Below are 22,785 nucleotides of genomic sequence, written 5' to 3'. Positions count from 1 at the left end.
AAAGTAAAGCAGAAACCTCACATCCCTTTATTTCTATAGCCTAATTCCAACATTTTTGAGGAAATGAAAGGCTTATTTATATATGCATAATAAGAAGATAAATCTTTTGTATTAAAAATGCTGAAAATAGACCTCAAGATCACACAGAAATATGTTACTTAAATGTGCCATTATCATTAAAATAAACAAAATACAAATGTTCTCTGCTAAACAGAAAATTTTAAATCAACTGTTTCTAGAGTAAGAATAGGTTCGCTTAATTACCATTTGCAGCTGAAGTTATCAAATGTATACATGCTCATTGAATGAAAATATGTGGCAGTATCATAGGAAAAGGGTACCAAAGCAGTGACCCACTCGGCCTTTCAAGACTGCTTTTGTTTGGAATATTTTTGAAAACTGCCACTGTCACAGTCCTTACACTGGCAGAAATTCTCTTGAAACCATTGGAACTCTTGCTGGTATAGGGACTGTAGGATCTTTAGCCCCAGTTCAGCAAGGTACTTCAGCATGTGTTTTAAGCTTGATTAGCTTTGATTGTTAGACATACACTTATTTGCTTTGCTGAATCAGGGCCTATATGATCAGATTTTTCAAGGAATTGTTGTTTCCATCTCTTTTTGTTGTTGTTGTTATTTATTTGAAGATAAGAGATTTATATTAAATACATAGCTTTTATAAAAAATGTTTTTAATATAATTTTGCTATTTTTATAAAATTACCAGAAGACAACGGTTGGCCTAAATATCTCACCCCTGAGGTCCATCAGCACTTACGCCTTCCCCTTCAGAGGGAATACATTTAGGCCAATGCACGAGCCATGCTGGCGGTCATTAGGCTTCGAATGGACAGACCCCTCCTCCTTTCGACAAAACACATTCAGAACCCCTCCAAAGGCATTAACACTGTGTCTGCGCGTACACACTCGAGCGATGCAATCTGCGTGTGCGATTAAGACATTCCCCTGGGGCAGTCACTTACTAGAATTACTGCTGTCATCCTTGGTTCCATCGAGACTTCCATCGGGGTGCATTTGCAAGTAGTAGCCTTGCCTGCAATATAACCTGGTCACTATACCCTTGAGCTGGGGATCTGAAAGACAAACATATTTTGTCACTAGCCTCAAAACTTTTTCCAAGAGTTATCCCTACTTCTCTCACTGTAGGAGGAAGTTTGGTGAAGCAGCATTGCCATCTTAAAAGTAAGTACTACAACAGGATGGGTCCTGATGGAGATGGAGAAAAATCTCGCCGCAGAGTATTATTAGGCCAGTTGCGTGTCCTGTTCTCTGCCTCCAACATCCTTCATTATAATTAACACAGGTAAAACAGAAAAAAAGAACACCCCAAACACCCATAGTCAAAAGACTTAAACCAGATTAAGCCCTGCAAAAAATTTTAGACTTCATCAACAAGTACAGAGCCTTACAGAAACTAACAAAACATTTTCAAAACCCTACTCATTTCACACATGTTAGTAACTTACTATACTTCACATAAGTTTTAAGGACACTTGGAGGAAAAGGTCTGTCTCCTTTCACTCTCTACCAAAACTGATAAACTTATCTGGTATAATATTTTGTAACAGTCCCATCTAAAGAGTTCCCAAAATATTTTACCAATCTTGAAACACATACAATTCACCTGCCCTCTCTCACCCCCCAGGGAATAACACCCACAGTGAGGGCAAGACATAACCCTCCTTCAGCAGAGGAAAAAACCTGAAAAAACTCTTAGTAAGCTAAAAGTATATAGGAAATTCAGGTAGCTGAACAGTTAAGCTACCCTGTTTAATACTCTGCATTTATAAAAATTGCCAAGAATTGAGCAGGGGCTGCCAAGACACAACTTTATGATTCATCTCAAGGATGGTGCCTTACTAATCACAAATTAAGCTGCTGCAGAACTGGCTCAGTGCTGAGGAAGAGGACATCGCATCTTAAAAAAAATCAACAGCACTACCTCTGTGTCATATTGGTATTAATGTTGTTAAACATAAACTATTAGGCCCAACTCCAGGCAGCCAGTACGTAAACTTGTGGGGACATTGGCATTAAAAGCATCTATGCCGTATCATGCTTAGCTCTGCAATAATGAACTAAAATCATGAAGACTTTAAGACAGATATGTAGTAAAATGAACAGGTGAACTTTTAAGGAAGACAGAAATTATTTCCATGCAACCCTGTGGCCAGACTATAAAATCCTCCTTGAATTTGTGTATAATTGCTCTCACAATCAATCACGCTGGGTTACTTAGAGTATCCTAAGGGGAAGTGAAAATAAACACTAATAAACAAAACTGCCTCTGAGTGGAATGCTCTGAAGTTTTCTGTAGAGGCTCAGTTCCATGAAATGATTATGAAAATGTTAAGTTTTTCTTGAATATCCACATTACAAAGTCATATTAAACAATAAACCCATCTAAATTAAAAATACAATATTAAACTGTAAGTATCATAAAAACTGTTACTATAAATATTAACACTGTAACACTTTTGAGGCATGGAAATAAATAATTTAAACATTTGATAATCAACATGTAAGCACATTGCAATTTTTTTTTTCTTTTAACTGCAAATTTTGCTTTCCATGAATTTTCACATTAGCAAAAGTTTGTCTCTATATAAGCATACTCAGAAACAAATATATTTAAAACTTATGAACAGAATAAACTGTATTTTCTTTGAATGTACTGTCTCAATCAACTTCATCAGGCAACTCAAAAGTATTTTCATAATTTAAAAATGAAAAGTGAGTTCCTTTTACACAGGCACTATTCCTATCAACGCATGCTTTCAATGTGCACTTCCAAATTGACAATTTTAAACATACTTGCTTTACACATATTAAAATGGCATCTTAAAAGACTAAAGAAAAATATTTTAAAAATAGTATTAAATCTAGAGCTTTAAAAAGTATTTACAGGAAAAATATCAGTATTTTGAAAAGCAGTTTCTACACCCAAAGAATCATGAATAAATGATTCTTTATCGTCACTTCTAGCTCAAAGAAGTATCATAGGAAGTACAGTCAACTCACTATCACCAGCTGTTTACATCTACTGCTTCAAGGGAAAAATGTGAAACTTAGAAGTGACTTTCAAAGTTGTTCATACTCTTTCTGTTCATTTTTCTAAATTCACAAATAAAATCTACTTTCTAACAAGAAATTGCACAATCATTTGTCTATTTTTTCACCAAAAGCATTATTTAAAGTTAATCCTGCTTTACTAGCTATAAAAATTATATCTGAATGAAAGTAATTTGGTGGATAGCTATGCATTTCACCTAGCATTTCAGGCTGTGTGATGAGACAGGGTATGAATCCCCCATTTATTTGTTCACTCAAAGTCCAGACACAGCAAAATAACTACTATTATAGCATGAGACCAGAGGATCCTAGTCATGTGTTATATCTCACTTGTATACAGTTTTAATGGTTTCATTTGTCAGAGAACTGAACAAAACTGCCCCAAAACATGGCTCTTTCACGTGAATGTTTCATTGAAAACTGGAATTTACTATAATAATGTGATACTAATTAATATTTTAGTTGTGCAAAGTAGATCTCTGTAGACTAATAAATGGCAAAAAAAGGTATTTTTTTCCCATGAAATGTAGCAACTGAAACTTTCTTTTTACTTTTTTCCTGTGGATTATTAGAAACATTTTTACCCACCCTCCTAAGAACTTGTTTATACCTTAAGTTCCTACCTATCCATAGCAAGATTAAAACTTTTATTCCTGACAAGTAATTTAATCATGCATTTTTTACTAGTTCTTGATCATAATATTTAGGTAATATGTATCACAGCACTTCGGATCTACAAATCAAAGTAAATAACAACTAAATGTTTTAGCTGAACAGTGCTCAAAAACTGGGGGAACTGGACAATGAGACATGGTATTTCTTTGATCTTAGCCAAAAAGCAACCCAGATTTAGTGATGGAGTTGTATGAAATGACTCATTAATCTCAATGCAAGTCATAATAAGCAATAGTCAAAAAGACTACTCCATACAGACTCCAGGTAAATCTCCAAGATGAAGCAGACAATCCTGTCAGGCAAGGAATTTATCTCTTCTCCTTGCAGAAAGATAAATGACTCTTTCAGGTCCTTTTTGAGACACCTGGGCAGCAAGCAGAGAAGAGAAATCTGCTCATCCCTGTATTTCTATAGCATTTTATCTACCCATTGTCACTTAATAATATTACAGGAACAGTCTCAGCTTCAGATGCTTTACAAATGAGTTCCTCAAATCCTTCTTGACCACATTTCTTTTTTTTTTTTTTTTTTTTTTACTGCCTGCTAGAAAGCAGGAGCGACCAGCAATGCCCAGAAACACCAGCAGAAGACTCATGCTGCCTGTCCGCAGGTGCACTGGATACGTTATGTTTTTTAACTCCCACTGCAGTGGACAGACCAGCAATTAATCTTACCCTTTACACCCCACGCACACCTGTTTCTTCCCACATGAAAGAGAAAGGGAATGGCAAGAGAATACAGCAAAATAATAAAACACAAACAAACAGGATGAGAGTAGACGACCTCGCCAAAGAGTTCCTCGCTCTCATGATTTTATTATAGATATTTTGCTACTAGTTCTCTTAAAGTCCTAGCCACCACAGTGAGGTGATTATGTGAAAAAAAACATTTCTATTTAATTTTAAACACCTTGACTTCAGGGGAAAAAAATCCCAAACCAGCAAACTTCACCATGGATCAAAATCAAAGGACAGTTCAACATCTCCTAATGATTTTTATTGATCTTATTTTGCACCTTGACTTCTGATGTTGAACAGTTCAGCGTGACGAGTCTGCAATGCCCCACCATGGAAAGAATTATTCTGACTTGTAGTTATTAGAGGTTGTCGCTAAAAATTCAAAGACATTGTACTGAATGGACAAAGCAACAGCTTCTCAAGCCTCTCTTCCACAGCAACCTGCGTGACAGCAGCCACTTGCAGTCTGCTTTTATTGCTTTTTTTCCTTGTCAGTGGCGACGGCAGGATGCATGATTGCAGTTAGCATGCACACTCTGTCAGTAGCTTTTCTGATGTCCTCAACAAAGGCAGACTTTAATTAAGATGTCTTCTCCCTCGAATAGTGGCTACAAAAATGGCTTTGGCATTAACTCATGACAGGCTGAGTGCAGGTCTTGCTTTAGAACAATTATGACACTTTATGTTTTGAATTAAGAATATTTTCTGTTCACAAACAGAATGGTTTTAGCATCTCCTTCCCCATCCCCACAGGCTGCCAGGACAGATCTCTTTAGAAATTTTATATGTTTAAAATAAACAAGGGGACAAACTCATTAAATAGGGGTGTTAAGGATTTTACCTTTGTGTTCAGACATTAATGAATTTACAATGCTAAAAGAACAATAGTGAATATGCCCATTGTATTTTAGCACCATGAAAAATGAATCCCTTAGCATCCACTGGAGTTTTAATTTTTAGTTTTTACCATAGGAGGGCTTTTTTTTCCTTGTCATTATTTACTTCCTCCCTCTTTTGAGTAAAGGTACTAAATAAAAGCCTGTTTGAACTGACGAGCAAATGCTTAATGGTGGGTTAGTCTCATATCAACTCACATTGTTATGGAGAATGAACTACACTATCCAGTCAATTACCAGTCTGTCACAAAATGAGTTGCTCAGGGAGTCAAGCGAAAGCCAATATTTAGAGGTACATCCTGCTCAGATAGCATAGCATCAAACTCATGTAAACAACTGGTAGCTCCAGGTCCTTCACGTTTCACTTGCTCTTTATTCATTGTACTTCCCTCCTGCAGTTTTTACTTTTGGATATTTCAGTACTAAAAATACCACTCGCACTGGTCCAGAATAAATGAGGCATCTTTTTTTTTTTAAATTTCTGGTGCTCCAATAGTCACCATGGCTTGACTGTCATTTCTTGCTCGCTGATGTTATGATCAGCATTTGTTAGGAATCTGCTCCCTCATCTATTAAACTTTATTTGAAATATCAAAAACATTTATAATCTGTATTAGGACTAAAAAAAGTCAAACCCCCCAAAAGCTGCAAGCCCCAGATTTCTTGTGAAGTTGGGAAGCAAAATACCCACGCAAAGCATAGAGTGTCTCACCCACTCCAGACCCATCTCCCAGTTACTTCATAAGGCCTGGGACATGGAAAAGGCCACTTTTCCTGACCTCTCACACAAGAGTATCCTGACAATAGTGTTGTGTGGTGTTTTGGACTGGGATTCTTGCAGTCTTTCTTGCTGAAGCCGCTCTACTTTGTATAATAACTAACTACCCACAACGGGAGGGATTAGACCCCATCCACTAGACCACAGTTCAAGGCAGCCTCCAGCCCTTCACTGACTTCTGCACAGAAACCTATCAATGCTTCAGATTAATGGCTGGATACTATTCAAAACTTTAAACATGTGTCAGTATTACTTAGTATTTTAGAAACATTTTCCACTAGGCAATTCGGCTCCAGAAGGAGGGACCAAATCCCATGTAAAATAACATTTCCTTTTTGGATTCTCATTTCAAGTATTTCAGTTCCTGCTGTAACGCTTTTCTCAGTTTCCAAAAGTTGTCTTCTTCTCAAGCTCACTGTTTATGTTTAATTGCCACAGTACTCTAACAGGTACAGTCAGTACAGATGATCGCATTACACTCCTTTTGCCTTGTTTTTGGCAAGTTTTGCATCGTCATTCCAGCACATAAAAGTGCAGGATCCTCTGATATGCGTGTTACACAATCACAAAAGCAAGCTTCCTAAAGCAAGTACATAGCCAATGGGGAATTCAAAATGCAGAATTTTGTACTTCATTTAAAGGTGATAAAATCCTAAATAGGCAACTAAAGCCGTAATGTTCCTTCATTATTAAATTCTTCAGCTGTTCTTATGATACAGCTCTTGCATTCAAAAGCTTTATACACTCCTAACTTCTTTATTATTTTGATTGTCCTGTCACCCAGTGTCTCAATGTTTCAAAGTTTCTGATCGTGTTGTTTTTACTGTCTCTCATTGTTAATAGGAAGTTATAAAATATGGATATTTATATCCTAGTGCTCTCTGATTTTAATAATAATGTTTTCAATATCTCATAACACACCCCAGAAAACAAAAATTTAATAAAAAACTTGAAAGAAAAATATTTTGAAAAGAAAGTTTTGCTCTATTCAGGACAGAGGGGAAAAGGATATAATGTGAACTCAGAAAAGCAATAGCTTCCATTATTCCCTGTTCCCATAAGTAATAATAGCACTTACTCTGAAATGCAGTGGCTTTGTGAGCCTGTTTCTCTGTGCTCACTTATTTTTCTGTCCTCACAATGATTACAGGGCACTCAACTTCAGTGTTTATTTTTAACTCTACTTTTTGTCCGTTCATGCCTCACATCACAAGCTCGTCTCCCGCAGACCCTCACTTTGAGAGCACATTTAAGAGAGACAGAGAGTCCTCCTACGTTCCTGCGCTGTCATTGTCATCGGCACTTCCACAGCATTTATGAAATGTCTTGGTAAACTATGAAAGTGGGTTGGAGTTCTGCAAAATGGTTGCTTTTCTTGAAAGCACAGCATCGTACCCTTTGTCCTTGCCTTTGTATTGCAAATGTTTTTATGTTAACTGTAAAATGTGCTCCCTTCCATTTGTGTGCACTGATGGTTTGTCTCTGCATCTTACAATACATTTGTTTACAAAGACATAAAATCCCAGCAAAATGAGAACTGTTAAACACAAATTACTTTTCAGTCCTCTTCATGAACAAGTAATATTACTGGAGATACAGGATTCCAAAGATACATGGCCAGGATGAAAGGAAAAGTGATTGAGAAATGGATAATCCCATTGTGAAAGGGAAATAAATGTATTTCCATATTTGTTATTAGTTAGGAACAATCTTTATTGTTTCTGTATAAAGCAAGATTACAGAGGTCTCATCAGACAAGCTGAAGTTTGCACTGTTAATATGAATAAAATAACTTATTTATTTGTGTAGGAAAGCATGAATGCACTGGCATTAATTCATAGGGAAGCTCTACAAAAGAATTTTTAATATCATTTTTAATATCATTATACATACAGTACCATTAGTAATTATTGACTATTTTTTATAACATTCCATTGCTCTTTCACAAAGGGTTGTTATTTTCAGTTTAATCTCCAAAATCTCTAACAGCAACAGAAATGAAAGCAAGGCAATATCAACAAAAAAGTATAATCGAGGATCTACTGCCTTTTTTTTTTTTTTTTTAAACAAATTATATACCGAAGAAACGCCATGAGTTATAGGAATTGAATTATTAAGAATCACTTGAACCAGAAAATAGCAAATCATACTATATATTTCAGTTGTTCTTTCATTTTTGCAGTGTAACTAAGTGTTACTCTGAAATGCTACTTAACCAGGGACCCGCTGAAGAAATAGCAGATGTTTTCCTATACTTTATTCTACTGTACACACAAGCACTTGTATATTTTATTAGCAAGAATGCAGTGCGATGGAGAGACAGAAAGAGAAACAATGCATGGCTGCTTTGGTTTTCTGAGATCACGTTTTCCCCAAATCCTCCCTGTGAGAAAGACGAGAGTCCTGTTCAGCCTACAGGCTACAAAGCCTCATCATCTGTGGTATTAAACACAATTCAGAAATCTTAAAAGAAGCAGCTTGGAAAACTGATCTTCAGCCAGTGTGACAAGAAAATAATCCCCTGTACGTGAAGAAGACAGTCTGTACCATTTCTAATTTAGAATTACAGACTCATTTCTTCTATAATGGGCATGACAAAGCCGTGCCTCTTTACTGGAGGTGCTCCCTGCTTATTTTTTGAGTTCGAGGTTAACTTGGGCCACAACTTCAGGGTTTCTTTGTCTTCTCCCCATCTCTGCTATCCAAGAAAACTTGGAATACACAGAAAGAAAACAAACTCTTATGAAGTTACATGATCCCAGGAGCTGGGCTTTAAGGAAATCATTAGATTTTGACACTGATGATACAGGACAGATCACAGAAAACTGTGACAGGCAGTCACTCAACAAATCCTTTTTGAGGGACCTCAGCACAAACAGCCTTGCTCCTCTGGAACTGCTCTTGCTTCGAGACTGACTCTAGCAAGAAAAAAGTGGCTATAAGTGGCAGACTCCTTTTATGCCACCTAATGCTCCTAGAGAAAAAAAAAACAACACACAAAACCACAAAAAACCCAAATAAAACCAAACCATTTAACCCACCTAGATTACTCTGGCTCTCTTGGAAAGGCTATTTAGTCCAGATATTTAGCTTACTAACCAGAAACTAAGCAGAACTATACTCGTAGCATCTATGAGAAAATGAGCAGAAACAGTTCAGGTCAACTTGATTATTCACTAATAAGGAGTAAATCTTCCAATTGTGATGATATGGTGGAGACACAGTCAGCAGAGACTACCCCAGCCTCTCACTGGCACCATGAACTAAACCTACTGTTCACCTGCAAAAAAACAGAATTATTCTATAAAGTCTCACAAGATTGCAAATGTCTGCTAGGTTTTGGAGGAGCTCAAAGTTGGTTCATGCTTTGATGGAGACCTGCCCAAAAATACCTCAAAAACACTGAAAGGGCTTTCAATCTCTCAATCTACATTTTATTAGAACACAAACCAGAACAAATAGCTTCTAAATATATAACCTGAAAGTGAAATAAAAATAAGCAAGAGTTTTATAAGAAATCTCCCATCCTATCTAGTACATATTTGCAGTGACTTCATGATCTGCATTTTCATCCTGCTTTGCCTCCAGTCCAGCTCTCTCACCATGGAGAACTGGCTATCCATGTACCGCCTGTACTTTTTTTAACCTGTTCAGGTGACAGGCTCTCCTTGCCCTGTTTCTCACATCCTGTCTTTCACTCCCTACCTGCTGTACTCTTCAGTCCAGCATGGTTTCCCAGCTGTGCATCTCCAACTACACTGAGCATTCAAGAGGATATAAGACAGCTCTTAACTTTAACAACAAAAAGCATTTGTAAACTTAAACAAATATGCCATCAGTCACATATATCCTCCTTCCCCAAATTTACAGAAACACTCAGATTCTCTTTAGGCTAGCTATGCACTTAACAGAAGTTACAAACTCCACCTTGTAGCTACCAGGAAATAACACACAGTCTATAATCTCTGGGTGTATACAGAGAAGTCTATCAGCAGGTTGAGCCAAAGCCACCAGCAACTTCATCAGCAATCACATGCATTTTGCAGAGTAGTGAGTCAGACCGAAGACCCATGGCAGTTCTGACTGTGTATTTTCTCCCAAGACGTGTAATACAAAACTGGCAAAAAAACCCTGAAACCAAAACATATTCCTCAAGTCTGCTGAGCCACAACACTTCCGCGACGACGGCTCCTCCTTTCGCTGTCTGCTTGGCCAAATACAGTTACACCAGCGTCATTCCTTGTCGAGTCTGGCATCACCTCTTAATTTATTACAGATGCCCAATTACGTGTGTGAAGATACTAAATGAGGTAAATTCCAGACCTGTCGTTGGTGTCTTCCAATGACATAACAAGTGACATTCCTCTGACCAGGTATGGACATCTGTCCCTGAGCTAGTGATTTTGAACTCCTTCAAGAAGTGGGGAGAAACAGGCAGCTCTAGGTATGATCTCCCTCATTCTGAAGGACAGGTCAAAAATGCACTGGATGAATTACACCCAAGAGAGCTTACTTATCCACCCAAAACATCTATCATGTGCTCTTCAGGCCTGTTTACCCCCTGGAGACACTAATGCTTTCAACCCTTTGGACGAGCCTTTCCTCCCCAGGACTCAACTCCAGCCCCTATCAGACTATTCTGTTTGGACTAGACTTATGGTCTGACCCAGACAGCCACTCATGCACTCTTATGCTGTGATAGGAGACCCTCCTATAATACAAAAATGCAGCCATATGGGCACAACTAAATTTAAACTGGTTTGCTAAGCATCCTCAACTATCAGCTGCTGACTTTTCTCACACCAGGGTTTCCACTCCACCCTTTACTTTGAAGCTTGTGCAGAAAATTGCTTTACAGAACATACACATCCAACTAGCATGTCTTAAACAGAAATCAAGAACAATTTCATTCTCCGGATCCGTTTGCTTGTACTGCAGCAGTATCTTGTTAGCCCCAGTGAAGACTGAGGCTCCGCTGTGCGAGCCAGCACTCAGAAGAGCCAACAGGTATGCTCCTAAAGAAAAAATTACAACATTTTCTGAGTATTAATATTAAACTGTCTTTAAATCTCTTACATTTCCTGCACATTTATTATGCCGACAACTTAACTGTTATTTGAAGCTGAACGATTAGAGATTGAAAAGCAGGAAATTTGTCCCCAGGATTTCCACAGCAACTTCTGCCCGCGCCTGGTGATGCGGCAGTGACAGCACCGCTATCAGCTCCTATCACTGAGCAGCTGCAACAAGTGGCGCAAGTTTTACTCTGTAATAATGTCCTAATGACAGCCTTCAACTGAATGTTTCAGCTTTCTTTAGCTTCACAACCCGGGGCCTGAGCTTTCCAAGGCCGGGGCAAGGCTGGCCTGCAGTGCAGGCCTCAGCCGGGCGGACGCCCCTCGGCTGCGGGCTGGTCGGCAGGCTGGCACGCTAACTTCAAAACCCTGCGTTGACTCAGTGTGGTGTAAAAAAAAATCGCTGCCTGTCCTGTTTTCGTTTTCTAACCCTGACGTGCTCTTACTTGGGCTGTCCGATGCGCAGTCTGAGGGCTGCTCCTCTATACCGTAACCAGAGGCGTTGCTAGTGCTTCACGTGTAATACCGCAGGTGAAATGCTGCACGGTTTAGTATCGTAACACATCTCCAGTGCATGTTTACATACACTTCAAAAACAACATAGCATAGCATGAAAGACCTAAAACTTTTACTTTTTATCAGGACATAAATTCAAGCCTCTGCAGCTCCTAAGTGCAGCCAGAAAAAAAAAAAAAACCAAACCAGAAAGGACATTACTAATTCAGAAAGCTGTCCAAAATTAATCTACTTCCTTTTCAACCAAGCTCACATTACAGCGGAAGTCCTTGTTTATTTTTCAGAGGCCTTTGATGTAGTTGTCTATTTCTACACTCAATACAGCAGAAATCTGCGATATAAATATTGTTCAGATTTGACACACAAGCCAAACTCCCTTTTCTACACACAGAGAGGAGGGGCAGGTGTGGGCCTTGATTATGCTTTATTAAGTTCTTCTGTTTTAGTAATCTGTGTCAGTGGCCGCGTCAAGTGGCCGGGTGGCACTTGATTTTTCCAAGAAATTAATTTTAGCTGTATGCAAAGTACGGGTTTACCAGAGAAGGAAGAGGAGGAAAGGGGAAAGAGAAGGTAAAAGCGCCCATCGCCCTGACTAACGCACTGCCAGCTGTGCGCTGATGCAAAACTTACCCGCCATCTTTTTTAGTGCATATTTTGCGGACAAACCAGAAATCTGCCGCTTTATAACCGAAGTGTTGCTTCAGCTGTTTCTAGGGAACATAACAAGACAGCAAAGGAAGCGCAAGACACTGGAAAGCAGCTGAGCAACAACTTTGCTTTCAGTACAAGGCCTGAAGATGCTGGCCATTCCCTACCCAAGGTAAGCATACAGCCCTTGCCACTGTAGTGTCAAAGCAACAGAGGGGTTTTTCAGCAGGTGCTTCCTTGGCGCAACAGTAAGGAGAGAAGTAGTGGCAACTCAGCTTACCGAGAAAGACTGATACACATGGCTCAGAAACTATTTACACCGAATGACTTTAGGTTTCTAAGATGAGCACCCTGATTCGCACTCTTTCGGTCATAAACTACTCAGGGCGCCCAATGCTGAAGACAGAAGTCTGAAGTTGGATGATGTGAATAAAGGAACCATGGTGTCACCCAGGATGTTTGCAGCTGAAAAAGGACTTGGATCTGAGTCTCCAAAGCACCAGCAACTGCCTGGAAGTAGGAGGGCTGGCCTTTGTTTTCAGAACCAAGAGCAACAAAATTTTTTTGTAGTTTACCAAAGTAAAAGAAAAAGAAACTTTGCAATAAAAAGCAAAACCAAAGGGATTAAAGCTTTTCCATTCTTCTCTAGTAGGCCAAAGTGAGCAATAGTGTACCACCAGCAGTTGAAAAAAGATTGGGTCACACCAAAACAAACAAAATAATCAATACCTCAGAGTTTAAATCCTTCATTTTCTGACAAACTAAATACTTAATTCAGTCAAAGAGTAAATATTTAATTTCAAAGATGAGTGCAATTTTATAATTTTAAAATTAAATTGACTGACAACTTGAAATAAAGACTTGCTTCAAAACTGGAAAAAATAATAGTAATAAAAATTGTAAAATGCCTATCTGAAAATAAAAGGCTTACTCCAGATTGCTTCCAGGTTCACCCCTTTTCCTCCTACAGAGAGCAACGTGGTTAAACTAACATGTCTGTGAAGACTCTTTTGTTGCTTTGAGTTCTGCATTTTAGAATCAACAAGCTTGCAAAGAAAAGTACTTTTAAAAATAGCCCTGTCCTACCAAATATCCCATCTAAATCAAAGAGGCACACAAATCCTTTCTACCTGAGGTAATGGGATCAGTTCTGTAGCTTCTGGTTTCACCTACCAGAGTGGTTCTGATGTGTGTGAAAGGACCCAAAACCTAAAAGACCTCATCGTAGATATATTCCCTATTTGGAAACACAGAGACACTGAGGAAGCAGAGTATTACTACCAGATTCAAATTCTCATAAGAGCAGAATCTACACCCTTCCCGTTGGGAAAGTGTCATGCACTCAGAGAGGACAAGTGTCCTCTATTGAATTTCCTTGGCTGCTTCCTGAGATCTCCAGATGTCCAGCTCTCATGCAAAGAAAACCAAAGTTAGTTTTTAATTTCCGCCCAAAATTGCATCACATGTTGTGTCTGTATTTCTAGTTTGCATTTTTTAATTTTTCGAACATGGTTAGTTTTGAATATTTTGACATAAATATTTTAAAGGCCATACAGTTATTCATTGAAACTATTATTCAGGTTCAAAGTAAAGACAGGCTGCTTCCATTACATCTAGGTTAAAAAAAACTGTGGTATCTACAAGATTTTATATGTGTCCTGTTGATTACAACATTCTGTAGACTCTAATAATGTTATGCCGGGACTCTAGCATCTCGAAGAAGGTGAGAATGGCCCTGTTGGCAAAGCCCAGAGGTCTCAGTCAGGAGAGGAGTGTGGGTCAGGCTCCACTTCGGAGGGGACTGGGCTGGTCCAGAGCACTGGGTCACGTTCCTGGAGGAGGATGAGCACTGGCCTCATATTGGAAAGTCACAACAAAAAGACCTTGCTGCCAGCAGATTTGCAGGCAGAGTCTGAACACAGGAGATCAGCATCACCCTCACTTTACAGACAGCAAAACAGAAGCACAAAGAGGACAGACGCTTTGTCCAAAGCAGTTATAGAAATGGGGTTTTCTGCATCCTAGTCCAGGATGTAGATGCCCCTACCAGGCTATACAAAAGGATTTAATATGACTGGAAAAGACACAATTAACAACTGGATAGACAGAAACTGCTATTTACAAGCATGTCAGACACCAATTACTACCCTGAGTTTTACATTAAATTGAGTGTGTTTATTTGTGTAAGACAGTATTAATCCCACTGTTGAGGCAAATGGAAGGATTTTAATAGCAGAATTTAAAGTGGGGGAAGTGAAGGCAAGGGGAAAAGGCTTGCCACTGTTAATAAAATAAATAGATGTCAGTACAAATAGACATCACTTATTAGAAGCCTTCTGTCCATGTAGCTGAATGACGGCTTGTAAAATCTTTCTGCAGCACTTTAATATCTAGTGATGAATGCAACTGGAAGGGAGGGGGGAAAAAAGAAAAGAAAAAGAAAAAACCTTTGTCAACAATTTCCAAACAATTCCAAATAAAATAATCTGCTTTGGACAATTCATGTTAACTACTGGATATGTGTTGTTGAGAATAAATAATTTCGCAGTGGAATTACTTCCTTTGAAAAGTCACAAAACATTTTAACGGCAGTATTTGTACACTGTAAACAGCTCTAAGACTTTTCTTAGACTCCTGAGACATTTAAAGCTGAGTAAATTGGAAATTAGTATGAAGATTACCTTACATAGTGTTGGGACACCAGCAAAACCCAAAAATGTTGGAAGTTCTCAAAATCTCCTAAATAACTAAACCTTAGTAAATGCTTCAGGTTTCTTCCATAGAAATTACTGTACTCCCATCATGTTAAAAGAAGATGAGTGTTAGTGATGGGAGCTAAAATTAAGATAATCAGAATTTTTTGGATCAATACAAGTGGAAGGGAGACAACTGCAGGTAAATGATGGCGAATTTCAGACTTCAAAATCTAGTTATTTTGCCATAAACCAGTCCTCCTTCTTTAGAAATCCACCTTCTCTGTGACAGAAGAATCTGGTTTTCTCCTCAGCTCTGCTGAGAGCTGGAGACTCTGGGAAGCTGAGCTGCCACCGCAGTGCAAGGGCAGGCTCACAAAGGTTCAGGCTCACAGCTCTGCCAGGCAGCCTGCTGCCTGTCCAGGCACTGGAGACTGGGAGGCTTTCAAGAGGCAGAGAGCTTCGTTTTGGGACCCACAGTACTATTGTGGGTCTCAGCTCTCCTCAGGCTTGCCATGCAGCACCTCAAGAACCAGAAGCAACCTACTTCTAGAGTAGACTCTATGACTAGAGTCATTAAGACTTCTAGAGCACACATCTGATGTAGTCTTCCTAGGCTCCCCTCACAGCTATTGGAGCCATCTATTTCAGGATACCATGAATTACACCCTAGAAATAAATGTTTTTCATTAACTGCATGACAGCCAAAATATGAACCTGTAAGTTGCTCAAGCTTTGGTGTCTACATAGCAAGAATTTTCATTCAGTCAGGTGAATCTCATCCCAAGAGTCTAGCTAAGTTCCATGGCCACCAATTCATTGGCTGGAAAACATACTTTTGTTTTCCTGGAACTCCAGTGGAATCAAAATATCCCAGAAAAATATTCTGATTCAACGGTAAATGACCACAACAAATAATCAATGATGTAACAGATCATTGCAATGGAACTTCTCTGAGAAATGTTGTGAGTCATTGGAATCCAGTCAATATAAAATCTCTCTGAAATGCCATCCTGAAGGCAGAACTTTTACAAAGCTGGCCTTAACAGAAAATTATTTCCTACTAGGGAGAATAGGGAAATGTGCTCGGTAACTGTGTTTCTCTCCAAAGAACTTAAGATGACTACCTTAAATTCAGAAGCCCAGGGAAACACACGGTAATAGTTAAATCTTCCCTGAAAGACACACCTGAAAGGGAACAGACCCTCTGCTTTTGTGACACTCACCCACAGCATTCCAGAAGAGAAATTACTTCCCTGTCCTACTTGGTATCTCTCTTATGCAGTCCCTTGAAAAAACAAGTTTATGAGATCCTTCAACAGCAACAAGCAGATTGCATAAAGATCTAGCTCCCTATCATAGTGTACAGGTAACACCAGTCTACGGGTGCCACAGGCATTCAACTAGTCCAACTGATGTCCAAAATCAGCATGTGGATGTGGGAAAATGCATAAAGTAAACCACAAGGAGGATTTAGTTTATGTCTTTGTTTAGCAGAAAATGCTTCTCAGACGCTAAAGTGATCTTTTTTGTTTTGATGATCTACCTAGCAAATATGCAAAAACAGCTGATGAAATACAGATTCTCCTGTGCTCTGCAGTAATCCTCTTCTCACCCCATCAACCAAGAATGAGCTTCCAGCTCTGCAACTATCTTACAACTACCATCACTCCATACCACCAAACACCCTCTGATAACGTCCTGGCATTGGTAACAAACATCAGTCACCTCTTATCCGACTACGGCAATGTATTTTGAAAAAGCTTCCAGCTAGAATTAAGCAGAAAATAATGTTCCCATCATGAAATACTTTTTCAGGATAAAGCCCAGAACAAAGCTTTCTTCAAGAAAAATTAAAAAGAAGGGAAAAACAATACCAGAATTACTCACACAGGAATAACTAGCAGCCTGGCAATCAGCACCCACTGGAGATTCAGGTTAAAGGCTTTTTTTCTAAACCAAAGTGAGCAGGAACTCAGACTTGAAATGTCCGCATGGTAGGAGAGTGCTTAAGCCACAGAGCTGCTTGTTACACCCTGAGGTTTAACAAAAACATTCTCCAGCCTCAAGACACTTTTCCAACAGAAATTTTAACAAAACTATCCTGTTCTGATGGAAGCTTGGCATTTTGCCTAACCTGACAGAACAGTAAAACAGTTTCAGGTAAAATCAAAATATCAGTCCCAACAACCTCTACCAGAACGTCAGAAAAAATGTAGCTCATCTGTCTAGGAAGAAGGATTACTGTAGACACGTGACAATTTCACTGTACTTGCTCACCACAAAATACTTGGTTAATTCTTTTCTCCTTCCCCCGATGATGATATACAGTCCTAAAGAACTGCTTCACTATTTAAAAAAAAAAAAAAGGCAATTATAGTTACAAGCATAAAGAACAAAGCAAAATGCTACTGAACGTAGCACAACAAAAGGTCACTTGAACAAGTCACAAAATAAATTACCCAGGTCTTCCAAAGAAGCTCTTATTCATTAGGGCAGAGTTTCACCACTGCTACAAAAGCAATAGACAATCTCAAATTTAGCACACACACACGTGTGCACTGTTCCACCCTCTCCAGCAAAGGTGAAGCCTACTTACTGCTGTCATCAATCCTTTGTCATTATGTGAAAACACAAAGTGGCACAAACCCTTACAAAATTTACGTTCAGTAGAGGTGCTAAAAATAAATCTTAGATATATGCAGCTATTTAATTTGTTAAAACATACCCTTAACTCATTCTGCTAAACCATGTACCATACTTACCTCTTCCTTATAATGATGACTGGAACTTTCTAACCTACACAGCTCTTGATGTTAAACCTAATATGTTGCTGTGCCTCCGTATCTGAAGGAAGGACATGTTTGCTTATATTTGATAATGCAACTCCTCTAAGAATGTAAGCTAGAAGACCAATGCAATGTACTGAAATCTGTCTGGATGCCAAACATGACTCATTTTAGTAAGCACCCAGTAAAACTTCCACCAACAGAATGACTTTAGTTATATTTTAAATCAAGTCTGATTCTTTATGAGACAAATAACAGCTTGATCACTGTTGGGTTTTTTTAAAAGTTTCCATTCAAACAAAACCTTCCAGCATTTATTTCTAATAGGCCATAGCCGTTCAATGAATCTGTAGGTATCTCTCCTTATATTCAAAGTGAATGTGAACTTAACGGCAGATGTATTTTTTATTCTACTTTAAGGTACAGAAAGGCAAGTATTTGCAGAGATGGTTTTATCCTTTGGGAAGGCAAAACTACCTCTGTCTTTAACTGCAGCAGAAAATATTTCTATTCTTTCAAAACTGTGAAATAAGTAACCTTGTATCTGCAATATTACTTGGAAAGATACATTTGTTATAACCTTCCTTCCTCTAAAAATTCATAAAATTAGTACTAAGGTCATCCTCGTTTCTCAAATAGAAGAATACAAACATTCTCATGAATATTATTTTTCCCCTTAAAACCCCCTAAGTAGAAACAACATAACCTTCCCTTTAAAATATATGAATTACAGGAAATATATAATGCAGCATACAGGTTTCACTGTCCCTCACTACATCTTGTGTAGCTTGCATGGCTTTATCCATCCTCCCTCAGCTTCCCCTCCCTTGCAGTACCCGATTGTGCTGGTTTTGGCTGGGGTAGAGTTAATTTTCTTCACAGTAGCTAGTATGAGGCTATGTTTTGCATTTGTGCTGACGACAGTGTTGGTAATAGAGAGATGTTTTCATTATTGCTGAGCAGTGCTTACACAGAGTCAAGGCCTTTTCTGCTTCTCACCCCACCCGACCAGTGAGTAGGCTGAGGGTGCACAAGAAGCTGGGAGGGGACACAGCTGGGACAGCTGACCCCAACTGACCAAAGGGCTATTCCATACCATATGGCGTCATGCTCAGCATGTAAAGCTGGGGGAAGAAGAATGAAGGGGAGGACGTTTGGAGTGATGGCGTTTGTCTTCCCAAGTAACCATTACACGTGATGGAGCCTTGCTTTCCTGGAGATGGCTGAACACCTGCCTGCCCATGGGAAGGAGTGAATGAATTCCCTGTTTTGCTTTGCTTGCGTGCACAGCTTTTGCTTTACCTATTAAACTGTCTTTATCTCAATCCACGAGTTTTCTCACTTTTACCCTTCCAATTCTCTCCCTCATCCCACTGGGGGGGAGTGAGCAAGTGGCTGGGTGGGGCTTAGTAGCTGGCTGGGGTTAAACCATGACACTGATCTTTATGCATCTACTAAGGAACATCAGGAATGAAATGCTGCATACTTTTGTTATCAGTCAGGTGTGTTTGGAAAGAAGAAATCAGGGATGAAAGAAGTCTGGAAATGGAAAGGTGTGATGAAAAAACAAAAGCAACCCATTACAGGTGATTACGGGATTTTAGGCAATGCTGTATATGTTACCTTATGTAAGATTCCACTAAGCTCACTCTATATGGCCTAGGCAAATAAAACCAAAATTAGCAGCATATTAAGGATATATTAGCAACTTTTACCAGTTCATTCCTCACTAGTCCATTTCAGCAGTAGCGTAGAAAGAGATCAGGTGCAGGTATAGAGGACAGGTTCATAAAAGTCCTGAGTGTTAGCAGCTCTGAAGTTTCTGTAGTTAAAACTATAGCATTAAAACCTACAAATGTAAACAAGGCCAGAGGGACATCAGAATCATTAACAGTTAATGCACAAGAATGTGCTTTTTTGCGTAGTGCTAAATGCACTTTCTCCTTATCAAAAGTCTGTTCATGTATCTACTACTGCCAGGGCTACTTCGAATGTGCTGTAAAGGCTGTTCTCACAGCCTTGCTTGCTAGTTCCAGTGGTGAAGTCAGAATGAGGAGCAAGTTCTGCAGCTTCATGTGCTAAAACTAAAATCTCAGTCTTGAAAGATGTATGTAACTTCTGTACATACAAAAATTAGTGAAATTTAATCATAGTGTCTGATTTTGTTTACCAAAACCTGTACAAAAGTTGGCTATGGTCATCAGCAGGTTCCAAACTTGCAGTCCCAGAACTACCTGGCTATATTTTATTTTCCCTTTACAGAACTGAAACTAATTCCAACTATCTCTCTATTTTAGTAGCAGAAAGCTGTAAGAAAAATAAACTCAGTGAAATACACTGGGGATACAGGGATCGACTTGAAGTTCAGAGTTGTTTTGCTGCATTTCTATGTTGTTCATCTTTAAATGTCTCTCCACCTGTAGCAAAGCCTGACTTTGCTGCCAGCTCCACTCTACTAACCGAAATTACATAGTTGCTGTCAGGTAGCTGGTTGTCACAAACCAACTGTTATTCCCCTTGGTTGTGTTTTAATACATGAAACTGCAGGATCATGGCAGATAAGAGGCATTGCAGAACTAATAAAATAAAAGTTTGGCGTAGTTTAAACCCAGTCAGCAACTAAGCACCACACAGCTGCTCGCTCACCCTTCCCCCCGACCCCAGTGGGATGGGGAGAGAATCAGGAAAAAAAAAGTAAAAGCCATGGGTTGAAATAAAGACAGTTTAATAGGACAGCAGAGGAAGAGAAAACAACAACAATAATAATAATTAGAATAATGATAATAATTATAAAAGAATGTACAAAACAAGTGATGCACAATGCATCCACCCACTGACCAATGCCCAGCCCGTCCCCAAGCAGCAATCACTGCCCCCCAGCCAACTCCCCCCAGTTTCTATACTGAGCATGACGCCATATGGTATGGAATAGCCCTTTGGCCAGTTGGGGTCAGCTGTCCTGGCTGTGCCCCCTCCCAGCTTCTTGTGCACCTGGCAGAGCAGGGGAAGCTGAAAAGCCCTTGACCAGTGTAAACACTGCTTAGCAACAACTAAACCATCAGTGTGTTATCAACATTATTCTCATACTAAATCCAAAACACAGCACTATACCAGCTACTAGGAAGAAAATTAACTCTATCCCAGCTGAAACCAGGACAAAGTTAAAGCCTGAATAATTCATGTTATGGTACTTTCTAAATAAGTCTTGTATACCTACAGTAATTTTTTAGATGGAACTAAATAGGTATAGCTCAATTGGTTTATTTTCTTTTCCCCCTTGGGCAATCAAGTGTCTTACCAATATGGCTATACAGTACTGCCCAGTCAGGATGTGCCTGCCAAAACGGGCTTTGACTGGAAATGCTGTTCTGACAAAATAGAAAATCCAGCACACTTTGCCGTGAAAAACTCCACAATGCTAAATGTCGGGCTTTTTTTCCCAGATGACATTACAGTCATTTTCTGAACAGCTTTGTTTAATAAGTTGTTGGTATTACTACTACTCTGATTTCCAAGCCGAAGCTTTTAAGCAGCCAGAGCAGTTTCCAATGCACTGCTATGTCCTTCTGTTAGGAGCTGCTTATGAAGCAGACCACAAGCCACTTCTGCTCTATTTTTGGGATCTGAGTGGTGTCAAGGTGTGGGCCTAAGGCAACATGCCTTCCAGCAGTCTCAACTTTGTCACAGCACAGCCAAGGATAACTATGGCCTCGCCTACATCAGAGAGTCACACCCTTCTCCTCAAGAGTCCAGGTGCTCGTGGAAGAAACACCACCACCATACATACTTGCCACAGCAGCCACATAAATATCCAGAGCAACCTTAACATCTAATATCATAGCTGATCTACATGCATTATGTATCTATAGCTGCATCCTGTTGCTAGGATAGTCAAAACAACTTCTTCCCTCCCTTCTACTGTTTTTTCTAATTTAATTTGCAGACGCATAGTTTCCCAAGCAGTATAAAAGCACTGTGGTAGCTGTTTCACTGCTCCCACTGGAGCAAGAGGTGAGGTCCAGTGCAGGTTGATCTTACTGTAGTGACTGAGCAACAGCCTCATGCCTAGCCTTCCTTCAGACTTACATTCGCAATGCAGAAGGATGGCATCATAAATCCCTGTGACTCCGAATGGCAGGACTGAGCAACTGCGTGTTGGGATGGTTGGAGAACAATCCTGTTTCCTTTCAAAAGCATCTCTGCTGAAGTTTACAGGCAAAGATGGTGGCAAAGGGCTATAGAAATTCATATTTCTCCTTCCCTGTAGGAATGCAAATAGGAAAATTTCTGTCTTGCTCCACATATAGAGTCTGAATGACCCCAATAAAGAAAATCTATTCAATCTTCTCATCCTCCCCTGAAATAGGAGCTTAGATACCAGTAAATAAATAGACTAACAATATTCAGAATTAGCTCACTAATCAACTGCCTCAATTGTTTAAAAAACACTGATCCAGTGCCTCCCTAAAAAGAGAGAAGAAGAAACATAACCAGCCACACACTCAAAATGCGGAAAGCCCAATTGCATCCAGTATGCAGAAAGACCAAGGTCCAATCCATCACAAAAACATTCTCTCAAAGCTCAACAAGGGATAGAAGACAAAAAAAAAAAATACTGGTATTTCAATAGTTGTCCCCTAAAGACACTTTTCTGTTTCCATGGCAGTAGACAGTCGAGTCCAAAACTGTGTAATTTTCATGTTACTTAAAAAAAAAAAAAAAAAAAGCCTTCACAGGGATAAAAATTCAACCCGATAAACAAATGGAGGCATTCAGGACTCACCGAGCTGTCAACATATTAGAGCCACTGTGCGAGACATTGCTGATACTATGGCAGAAGCGAAGAAACATTTTTTCACCTCCTACACAGCTATGACATATCCCTAA

General features: G+C 39.2%; 1 protein-coding gene across 4 annotated transcripts in view; it reads right to left on the bottom strand.

Moving 5' to 3' along the window:
• The window catches only part of FGF14 (fibroblast growth factor 14), a 411,580-nt gene that overhangs the window by 103,473 nt on the left and 285,322 nt on the right, over positions 1-22,785 (bottom strand). For 2 of the 4 annotated variants that reach the window (XM_072853684.1, XM_072853693.1), the window contains exon 2: positions 982-1,092. The exons of 1 other annotated variant lie outside the window; for it this stretch is intronic. In XM_072853684.1, coding sequence (XP_072709785.1) covers positions 982-1,092 — 111 coding nt within the window. Of the gene's footprint in view, positions 1-981; positions 1,093-5,303; positions 5,320-22,785 lie in introns of those variants that run through there. One more of the 4 variants, XM_072853711.1, reaches the window with a different exon arrangement.

This window comes from Ciconia boyciana, chromosome 1 (genome assembly GCF_034638445.1).
Source record: "Ciconia boyciana chromosome 1, ASM3463844v1, whole genome shotgun sequence".
In the NCBI taxonomy this organism is placed as follows: Eukaryota; Metazoa; Chordata; class Aves; order Ciconiiformes; family Ciconiidae; genus Ciconia; species Ciconia boyciana.
The sequence above is the reverse complement of the archived record's forward strand: the minus strand, read 5'-3'. Positions and strand labels throughout refer to the sequence as shown.